The sequence below is a fragment of the Haplochromis burtoni genome, unplaced genomic scaffold (genome assembly GCF_018398535.1).
Source record: "Haplochromis burtoni strain Fernald_Lab_line unplaced genomic scaffold, NCSU_Asbu1 Contig_33, whole genome shotgun sequence".
NCBI classification, from domain to species: domain Eukaryota; kingdom Metazoa; phylum Chordata; class Actinopteri; order Cichliformes; family Cichlidae; genus Haplochromis; species Haplochromis burtoni.
Window position 1 is genome coordinate 1,150,531 of NW_024582394.1, and position 11,603 is coordinate 1,162,133.

General features: G+C 38.7%; 1 protein-coding gene across 2 annotated transcripts in view; it reads right to left on the reverse strand.

Annotated features, from left to right (window-relative positions):
* Positions 1-11,330, reverse strand: part of glrbb (glycine receptor, beta b) — a 30,073-nt gene extending 18,743 nt beyond the window's left edge. Inside the window, exons 1-4 of one of the 2 annotated variants that reach the window (XM_005919408.3) lie at positions 10,909-11,329; positions 7,275-7,403; positions 4,430-4,536; positions 2,928-2,995 (exon numbers count right to left, since the gene is read on the reverse strand). In XM_005919408.3, coding sequence (XP_005919470.1) covers positions 2,928-2,995; positions 4,430-4,536; positions 7,275-7,396 — 297 coding nt within the window. In that variant the 5' untranslated portion in view covers positions 7,397-7,403; positions 10,909-11,329. Of the gene's footprint in view, positions 1-2,927; positions 2,996-4,429; positions 4,537-7,274; positions 7,404-10,908 lie in introns of both variants that reach the window. The other variant, XM_042219460.1, reaches the window with a different exon arrangement.
* Positions 11,331-11,603: the final 273 nt, after the last annotated feature.

Below are 11,603 nucleotides of genomic sequence, written 5' to 3' on the forward strand. Positions count from 1 at the left end.
TATTCCATCTCCAAAGAAAATTAGTCATTGTTTTCTAAAGATTATAATCATAATGTGAAAATAGGTATGTTAAATATAGTGTGTGTTTGGTGGAGGGAGGTGTGAATAATGAAAGAAGGTTTCCTGAGATCAGATACCCCACAGAGTGAAAAATTGAGGGTAGAGGTGACCAGCTGTCTCTTCCTCCTTCTGCTAGATTTGTTTCAAACCTTCCTCACTTTCATTCAGTTTATGCCTAGGCTGGGTGTCCAGGGGGAAAAAGGAAGAAAGGAACAAGGTACCCTTTTGAGAGTTGTGCATTTTTCTCTTCCACTTTGTCTTTCTTGGCTCTTGTTCTTGCTTTCTTGATCCTCCCTTTTTGTCTTCGCTGTTATGGTCTCTTTCTTCAGATTATTCTCGCCATTTGCGGTCTTTATTATTCCTTTGCTTTCATCACACTTTGAACCATCACACTTTTTAATTTTATTCCCGCTTCCTCTATCTTATTCTTTTTCACTACTCAATTTCCTCATCCCTGTCTTCCATTATCCGTCTTAATGATCTTTGGCCTCCTACTGTCTGATTTAATCTTCCTTCTCCCATCCATTTCACTTTACCTTTGTCTTTCTCTCTCTCTCTCTCTAATATGGTGTCTGTTTTTCACACTTTCCTTCACTGGTCAAAACTTTTTCCTCGAGGTCTTTGTTTTCCTCAGCTCTTTCTTCCTCATTACCCTTCTTCTTTGTTTGTTTCCTCCTGATGTGTTCATTTTCTTCCACCATCTTTGGGTCCTGTGATTTGTAAGGATTTTCCACTTATCATCCTAAGTGGTCTATAATAGAGTGAAACTCTTGACTGGAGTATTTTATAAGCAAATACACACTACCTATCTGCTGCCAATCTTTTCCCCGTGTGGCAGATTTTCAAGCAGTGCCAGCTCCAGGATATATTATCCAAGACTTTGTTCAGAGTGCCATGACTCATAAAAGTGAGCATGATGGAACACTTAACCCTGCTGAACACTGATCATTCTTGGACATTTGGTTGTTTCAATGGCAATACAGCAAGGTCCATAATTTGTTGGACAAAGACGAAGACATTTGTGTAATTTTGTCTCTGTACATCACCACAGTGTATTTTAAATATAACAATAAAAATGTGGTTGCCATGCAGACTTTAAACTTTAATTGAAGGGGTTTTTACAAAAAAATGTTTAGGAACTAAAACCATTTTTTACATAGTTCACAAAAACTAATTGGAAAATTGAGTAACAAGCAGTTTAATGGCCATGTAAGGCCAGTTTCCTTGATATTTTGTGAAAAATGGAGCAACCAAATGAGAGATGTCAAAAAGATAACTCACAACTTAAACTCCTGAATAAGAAGGTCAGATTAGACTTTGCCAGAATTAAAAGCGCCTGCACAGTTTTGACAAAACCTTTGGTTAGATGAAACCAAGACTACGTTTTACCAGAATGATGGGAAGAGAAAAATATAGAGAAGCAACAGCTTACGAGCCAAAGCATACTATATTACCTATCAAACATGGGAAGGCAATTTTATAGCATTGGCATGTATGGCTGCCAGTGGAACCGGGCCAATAGGGCTTACTGATGATATGACTGCTGAGTGAGGTAGCAGGATTAATTTTGAAGTGTACAGCTCTATACTCTTTGCAGAGATTTTTTCAAATGCTGTGAAACACAGGGCAAACTCTCACAGTGCAAACTAATCATGAGCCGAAGCACACCACAAAAGAAATGCAAGAATTTTTTAAGGCCAAGCAGTGAAAAAATCTTGGATGGGTAAGTCAATTCCACCATCTCAACCAAACAGATCGCTTTTCTGATATTTAATACAAAACTAAATGTAGCATTTGGTGATGTCAGTGGGCTCTAGACTTCAAGGGAGTCATTGACTGTAAAGGGTTTTCATCAAAATATTCAAAACTAATCTTATATTTAAAATTATGTAAGTAAGCCTCTGAAAATGGGTGGTTAGGTATAAAAATAACTGTAATCCCTCAACAGTTGATGCAAAAAGTCTGTAAAAGCCCTTGAATTAAAGCTCAAAATCTGCATATAAATCACGTTTGATTTTAAATTCACAGTGTTTGTGTACTGAGGCAAAGTTAAGAAAAATCGATAATCAAATAATGTCTCTTTGTCAAAATAATGATGGACCTAACTTTAGGTTCTGTAACTAAAATAGGATCAGTTATACAACATTAAATAACAGGACACGGAGAAGGACACTGAAATGCATGTTGGCTGCCACACACATAAATACTGCAAAATTTCTGAAAGAAGGTCATATACATATTACATGTGTCAGCCTTAGAACAACTATAAATTTTACATTTTTATTAATCAACTTTCCATTTGAGTAAAAATGTGATTGTACTTATATGGGAAAAAAGTCAAATTTATCTCACAAAAATGATTTATGAGTGACAATGTGACAAATCATACTAACGCTAAGTGGGAAGAAGGTTTGTTTTTTGTAATAAAGACATCCTGGATTAATTTCTGTAAAACACACATGGAAGAATAAAATAAAACTGTTGATTTTGGTAATTTGTGACATTACACTGTTGAATGATTGGATGTATCACACCAGGTGAACCAGTCTTATTAGAAACTGGGAATTTCCATTTATTGCTTTCTAAGTGATCAAGAGTCAACCCAGCTTCGTCCTTGAGTTTAATCTAGTAATTAGTATTCAAACTGCATTTCTTGATCAGCAATTAAGCCATCAGATAAATGAGGCATGCAAACCCCAGTCTTCATAATGATTCACTGCTAAATGATCTAATACCATCTAGAAAACATGCTCATGAATTCTCCCTAAAACTTGTTGACCAAAGCAGTTTTCAGCTCTCATTCACTGCTTCTGATTGGCAGAAGTATTGATTACCAATACTGTCAAACTGCAGCAGCAAGTCCTTACCATGGTTGTTTCTTGGATTGAGCCAAAGCTGTTGATGAAAATGTTCACTCTATCCTCCACAGGAATTCCTGGATTTAGAAAGAGAGAGAAAATTGTAATTTTGAAAACTGTATTCCCTGTGTCTAATAACTGCTTCGCCCATGTCTCAAAGCAAAGCAGTTATCAGGTACTGCGCCTGCAGTTTACAATATATTTGTTCTGTAAATCCATGTAAATGCATTCCTAAACCATACATATTGTACCTAGTGATTTAATTGATTATATTAATGGTCAGGTTTTGTGAAAGGCCCAGCATTGCAAAATAATAAAAATCCCTTCTCAAAATCATCCCATCTTCTTGCCAAGCTCACGCTGTAAACATTTACTGTATATTGGCACCCCTCCCCACTCAGCCTTTTGCATAAACTAATAAAACTGTTGATGAATGCAGACCGCTCACCCTGCTTTGAATAAATTATTTCCTTTGATCTGTTTACTTGAGGCTCACAAGTTTCACTGGATAAATTCTACCATGCAGGTCACAAAATTAATGCACAAGTTATGGCGTGTTATAGAGCTCACATCTTTGTTGCATTAATGTAACAAATCAAACATTAACTTGAATTAATATTCAAAGGTAATGCTGCTATTACTATATTCTATTATTCTATAAGGCCCATAAAAGCAGCTTGCCATGTTACAGCGAAGTAATGCATAAGGCATAGTTTAGTTCTTAATTTGGGAGATTATGATATGGATGCTAATGGATGAGGATTTCAGGCCACCCTGAAATGGAGAGCAGATGTTTGGCTGCTGGACCAGTCGGAGGGAGTGAGGGAGAATGCTAAGTCGGCTCACTACACATCAAACATTAAGTCCCAGATACAGCTCCTGGTGCCAAGTGCCAGAGCAAGGAAACTATAGATCCACCTGAAGACTAGGGAGACGATCAGTCAGACAAAGAGGCCACCAGCCACCTCTTTGTTATTTTCATGGCTGTTTCTGTGAGACAAACATAGTACTCCCAGCAGTGTGATGTGTACAGTACACTATAAACACTGATGATGGATGTTTTTTGGGCTTTGAAAAATGAAAAATGAAAAAGAAATGACTGTGCAAAGGTAACAGATGAGGCATGCTTCCACTTCAAAATCAAATTTTTACTTGTGCATTTGTCTGTAAGCAAGCTTTAGCAATTTTGATTAATCTGATTCCTAACCTTAGACAGATTTTAGAAATATCAACTTGTCCTATGCACGAGTGTCTATTAAAATCTGTCCATGCAGCAGTATCGGCAAGAAGTCAACCCAGGAACACAAGCCTTCTGTAACTGTTTAAGCACAAGTTACATTTGCAAGGGAATGCATTTTGATTAATGCCTCCACATTCCTACCTCCAGCATTAAACTCTTAGAAGAAATCTGGAGGTACACATGCACGTGTTTCTTTAATTAGCATGACAGCACTGCAGCTAGAATGTAAATTAAAAATGAGACAGAAACAGATAAAGAGCAGAAAACCTGCCTTTGAAGTTGGGCCTTATTCTGGGATCATAGGTGATCAGTAACCTGTTCAAGATGTTGCTGGTTGAATTTGCAGGGACCCGGGCCAGATCCTCAGATGACAGCTGTCTGCAAATAAAAAGACAGAGAGAGAACTTGAGGCACGATTACATTAGCAGGTCAAATTCCTGGCAGATGAACAGACAAAGTGCACAGTGCACTCACTTCGACTCTGTATACTCTTTGATTAAACTATAACCTGGGAGAGCTACCAGTCTGGGATTAAATTGGCTTTTAAGATTTGGACCACCAAGGAACTGTTAGACTGAGACAATGTTTAGAAATGAAATGTGCTGCTATTATGGGATGTTTCCAGATTATGACTGAGGAAGTTGACAAGATCCCTTGGGCTAATGGAAGACTCTTCTCAACATGCTGAATTTTGAAATATTTGCAGTGTTCATCATCTCAACATGTTTTCATGCAAATATATGTTATTGAGCAGTAAACACAGGGCAGTTTAAGCTGTACTGACATTTAATCATCCATAAATAAAAGATTTGGGTATGTGAAAAATTCTAAAGGATGCAAAAATATTTCATTTTAAAATCATTCAAGGGTTTTTTAAGATAAATGAGTGAAACGCTTGATCAAAGCACATATTATACTATCTTTATAAAAACAGCACTAGTTCAGTAAGCAAGCCAATAAGTAACCCACTGAAATGATTTTCCCCTGAATGAATCAATCTGCCGCACAGGTGACAAGTATAAATGACTTGTCAAGACAAATAATCTGTTTTTGTGCTATGTAGTTCTTTTTGTTTAAGTCTACTTCAAATGTTCCTACAAAATTGAAAAAACTTAACAGTGCTTGGTAAAAATATCACCAACAACATGACGACAATCAGTCAAACATCATTTGTTTTCATGTGCTTGACTAATGAAAAATACAGTGGGACAGAGAGAAAAGGATGAGGAGGGGATCTGGCAAGAGAGAAAGGGGAAACAAAAATCCTCCTCCTGGGTGGCAATGAATGCTTCTGCCAAAGAATTCCCCCTTCTCAATACATATTATTATGTAAACCTTATCATGCACTGAGGATGGGCTAAAGTGCTACACAAGAATGCTGCGCAGTGTGTATATGTTCAGCGGTTCCCCTGATCAAAGTAAAACCCAATTCCCATCCGCTAAACCGCTTTTTTTCCTCCTTTTTTTTTAAGAGACCTTCCTGACAATCTCAAGCACAAGAGCTAAACTGGAACCAAGTGCTTTAGTTGATCCGCAAAGGCATCTGCAGCATTAAACACAAAGCATGTCATACAGCTTCCACTTGCCAATTTTCTACATCAAACAGTTTATCCCACATTTCAAGACTTCATTGTAGAGACATTTGTTACCATTTAAGGAAGAAGATAGCGCAGCTCTACATTACACTTAACTCAGCGTGCAGGACACAATTACGTCACATTCCTTTTGTGATCTACAGTATTTACATCTATAGTTTAAACCATAACCTGAGAATCACCTTTTGGCATGCACTGAAGAGGCAATGACAACCTGAGATCTATTTATGTGTATGGTGGAGAGACTGGAAAGTAAGATCCATCAGGTGTAAAATAGACATGCTTCAGCTCCATGCTGAACTGACAACATTGGTCAGGGTTTTTCCTACAAAGGGTAATTGTTGTCCACCCCTAAGATGTTTTACACCCAAATAGAAAAGAGGCACTGTAATAGCCATTCATCCATTTTCTTAACTGCCTAGCCTAATTACAGTCATTGAGGTGGGAGCACCTGGTGAAAATCGACACAGGCACAGGAGAACATTAAAACTCCAAGTCCTGGCCAGCAGTTTCAAACCCAGAACCGTCTAGCTTTGAGCTACTGGTGCTATTCAATGCACCTTCGTAATATGATTTTTCAAACCTACGTTCCTAATTGTTCTGCTATTAGGATAACAACCATTTTACTATCTGTACCCACATACTCAGTTTAGGTTTGACAACGTTTTTAGTAGATAAAGGCAGATGGCTTAAACATGAATTGAGATGCGGTATTCAGATAATTTATCTCCAATTTATTTACCAAATGGTCAGAAATATGCTTCAGAACTAAAATAAATAAATGCAAGTTTGTGTTTTTAATAGATTTAATAGACCAACACTATAATATATGTATATAGAAAATGTTTTATATGAGGTATAGCCTCCTCTACAAAGGACAGTAGTTCCCCATCTGTCTATTGGCTCCACAAGTGTCCCGATCTGCTGAGGAACTGCTCTCCATTCCTAGATGAGTGCACCATACATTTTGTAATGGTCACTGGCCATGGCTGCCTCAGATGAACATGATGACTAAGTCCTTCCTGACCATTTTCAGTGGAGAAAAATCATATAAATGGTATCCAAGGAAGTCTCTGCATACGCTCCTGATCCAAAAAGTAGAGGCGGGCACCGTCCTGACAAACGGTGCCTGCCTCAGCACAGAGCAGGGTGTTTCCATAAGAATCTCTGACTAGTCAAATTTCCACCAAGAACAGTTAGATCCGAAGACGCTCTCATGGACATGTAAGGCTGAAGAAACATCATTACCAAGAGCTAATGCTGATTGACTGAAACCAATCAAGCAGAACCAAATTCTACTCATAGAAAATGTTTAGGTTTTCTAAGAGATTAAAGTGAATGGATTTAAAACAGAGATTGCAAACAAATTTCACAACAACAAAACTTACTTCTTTATTCGACTTGTATACAAGAAAAACGTAAGCATTACTGTGTATAGAGCCATCAAGCTAACATGCCTAGTCAATACGCCAGAGGCCAATATGACACAGCACGATGTTGTTTATTCCACACGGTACTTACGATGGACAGTAAACATGCTTCCCTTTCTTCTTTCCTTTCTTTGCTCCTTTTTCTTTGGCAAATCCTCCGTCTAAGCAAAGAAAGAGAACTAGGAGAATAACGGCGAACTTCCTTGTGCCCATTCTGAACCTGTGTAAAAGAAAAATAATAATAATAAAAATTGTGAATAAAATGAACATATAAAATAAAAATGGAGGGACAAGAACAAAAGAAATGATTTGAAATTGTGAATCCAATGATTTTTTTTTTCACATTCCACAAATTCAGCTGTTATGTGACAGTAATTCCTTGTTGGCTAGAGCTTAAAGCTTCAGAGCTTGTTGTTTTCTGAACACTGCAACTTTGCCCCTTACTCTTTTTAACATCAACTTTGCCCCTTACTCTTTTTAACATCATCGATTCATATTTCCTCTAGATGCATGTCACATACAGTAAATGTCTGAAATACAGATGAATCAGTCTGACAAGGTTTAATAAAGCAGAGCAAGTTCAAGCATAAATTCAATCACTGAAGCATTGCACCTGAATAACAATGGTCATTGAGGACTCGTCAGCTGAATGTGACCTTTAAAGGATAGCTGAAATAAATATCGCCTACAATATCCTTCAGTTTAGTCCAGAACTTACATCAAAAAGGCTCAATAGGACTTTTTTCTAAATGTATTTTTTAGATTTCAACAATCATGTTTAGATTTCTAACCCTTGGAGTGTTATGACCAACACTCCCTATTGGTCAGTCATTTCTTACAACATAATACTAAAGTGAAGGCAACTAACAGATAATATGGTCATGTGTATTTACAGTAACAAAACTATACAAATGCACACTTACACAAACACACAGAGCATTTTTGCATTTCTTGATAGAGGCCATTAATCATCTTGCAACCACAGTACCTGTGTGATTCATTGTCCATCTAGAAGTGTTGCCCTTTCATTGCATTGGGATACTGAGACCAACAGCAAGGCAGCAACACCAGCTTACAAACACACACTCATCCAAACATATATCTTGTGTATTAACTGAGGCCGTCTAGACAGAAATACTCTCTGTCTGTCTCTCTCTCCTTGTCTCACTGCCTTGACCCAGCAACTCCCTGTCTACTCCTTGCCTTCACATCGATCATCATCTTCCTCAACAGAAATCCTTTCCTGAGTGCACTGAGAACTGTACAGAGTGCAATGCCTTTTGGCTCCATGCAAACAAGTTGCCCAAATGAAGACAACATTGGTTTATCGATTTGGAAAATTCCTGAAAACCAGAGGGCTGGATACTACTCGCCTGGCCAGCATAATGTCAAAGCTAATCCACACGTCTCAGATGGCAACAGCTGGAGCAGTGTCAAATGTTGGACTTCACAACTCAACCACATTTCTGAGAAATAATTTCTTATGCAACCTACAAATTCTCTATGCAATCTTCCCTGTTAGAGCCAATCTATAGAGAAATAGACCGCTGACTACAGTAACAGATGATCCAACAGACCTGGAACCACTGACGCCTAACCACTTGCTACTGATGAAGAAAAAGCCGGGTTTGCCTCCTGGACTTTTCAGAAAGGAAGACTCATACTCCCGCCGCCGTTGGAAGCAAGTGCAATATCTTGCTGACTTGTTTTGGAAGAGGTGGGTGCGCGAGTATTTGCCTATGCTTCAAGAGCGTCAAAAGTGGACTCAGGTCAGAAGAAACGTAACTGTGGGGGACATTGTAATGGTGGTCGACGAGTCAGCGCCAAGAAGCTCGTGGATGTTGGGGAGAGTTCTTCGTGTCATTCCAGATGCTAAGGGTCTGGTGCGGCGTGTGATCATCAAGACAAAGACTAACACCTTAGAAAGACCCATTGACAAGCTATGCTTGATCTGTGAGAATGTCATGTAACTTGGAATGAGAAAATACAGTATATGTTCTGATCGGTTACAGGTTTTGTGAAAGATAATTTGAATGACCATGTGTGATACAGGAAGTGTTAATGTTATTTGGCTCTTTTGTAAGTGTTTGCTAATTGTCAGTCTTCACGCCCTCCAATTAGGGGGCTGGAAATGTTAGAGCCAATCTATAGAGAAATATTTTTGATACTGTTTCAGTTATTATGTTACATGTTTAATTTTGTATGATATGTTGTTAGAGAATAAATGCTGCGCGTTTAATTTGTGTCGGGTAAGAAAACATTACAGCGCATGTGTGGTAGCAGGTTAGAGTGAGCCAGGACGGCAATGGAAATGTGCGCTGTAGCAGCAAATAGTTTTTTGACCGTGACATCTTTTGTTTGTATGTACGAGTCAGAAATAAATCTGAACAGCTCACATTAAGAAGTGGAAGAATTATTTTTTCGAAGCTTGGGACAGAAATTCGCCACTACATTCCCCTTTGCATTTCTGTAGGTGAAATCTCAGCTTCTTTCCACATTCTACCTGATAAGGAGAAGGATGAAGCAGAGGCAGGTATACAACTAGTATGCATCGCACTGTAGCGAATAAAAGAGTCTGAATACCAAATAAGACATATTTGAAATTCTTGATAGTACTGAACATTATCGCACTGATTCATAATATTTGTTGGGATTGTGAAAGCTTAATCCTTATGCATGTGTCTTCTTATCATAGTTGCATTATTTTGTCTTCTTTTGAAGCGTGCACCTATACAACTTGAAGAGTGAAGTTAGTGATCTGCTTTTGTCAAAATATATCTATTTTGACATCTCTTTTGGGTCCCAGTCCCAAAGTGGAGCTCAGAGAAGCCAGTCGATATATAATTGTGTACAATCAAAATAAAAAAAATAAAAAAAACCCTCAATCACGTGTCCACCCAACTGATATTAAAGCATAAATGTGAGTTCAGCTGAAACTATAACTCGACCTTGGCACTGTCTGACTCATCTGTGTGCCACCACTGAAGAACATTGCCCTAGCTCTGTTTTACTAGGGGCAAAGTTAAAACGGCAGAGGCTTTGTCATGCAACGGCTGACAGTGACTCAAGCGGGCTACATGGTTTGCCCTACGGGTCATGGGATAATAAACAATTAAAGCCAATCTGCCACTACAGCACAGTGTCTTTTTTTTTTTTAAGATTCTGGACATTAAACAAAACACCTAAAATTATTTCTGCCGGGAAGAGGGTTTACATTTAGGTAAATAAACGAATACTTATTTATTATATTAATGTTGATGATATAACAGTCCGGCTATGTCATTTGGTGGAACTGAGATATGTATATAAGTATAGGTCATATTCCTGGTAATATCACCACTTAAAACTAGATTATTTATTACTGCTTAATCCAATAATCCACGAGGAAAGGCCTCAGATGTATTCAAGAAAAATACTGAAATGGAACCAAAGCAAAATAAATCCGCACACTGCCGGTGCTCTCACAACCTGTGGCTGCACGTCGCATTCGGTCTCTTTCTAACAACAGAAAAGTAAGTAAGAGAGGCTGACACTCGCCCGAAGCCTGAGCATCAGAAGAGCAGAGGATACAGCGACCACCATGACGGGGGTGGGTGGGGGATGCAGAAAGAAGATGCCAACACATATGAACACGAGCATGCGATTTCACTACATGCGAGCGCACGCTATGAACATAAATAACACAAAGTCATCTCTCGCGAAACACGGTACGCAGTTCTGCTTACCGTTTGGCTTTGTCACCTGTCAATTCCTCAGAAATCTCGATCCACTCAAGCTGACTGTGAAAACAGTGGTTAACAGAGCTTCCACGACCATTCGCTCCCTTTCTTTTCCATTCTGTTTCCGTCTTCCTGCACTGAAGCGATTAGTTCAATTGGTTTGAGGGGAAAAGTTACATCTCGGCAAATTGCCAATTTTTTTTTTTTGTTGTTGTTTTGGTTTCCGAGCCCGTTTGTTGTTATTTTTAAATCAACGTGTATATGGCTGCTGCCCTTTCGCCTTAGCTTGGGATGCCCAAGATGGAGGCTTGCGTGTACCTGTCATGCAACATGCGCAGTAGCGGCTGCACAGAACTGGAGAGCATCATTCCCATCAGCACCACGGACAGCCGCTCCCCGCCTCCACATCCACAGCCGCTGCTAAACGGAGACGTGACGTGACGGCAGGAAATAAAAGCTCTCTTTCACGGGATAGACGCAAACGCATCACTACTTATGGCTTGGACTGAGTGGTATTTAGCAGCAGATGGATGAAAATAGAGAGCGCTTTATTAGAAATTGTGAATCCAATAAGATACTCAAGCTTCTATTTCTATGTATTATGTAGTAATAGACTGTGTGGTAATCATGTGCCGTAGTATGACCTAGACTATTTTAGATGTGAGATAAAAAGCTGATTTTTTGTATATGTGAAAATGTGA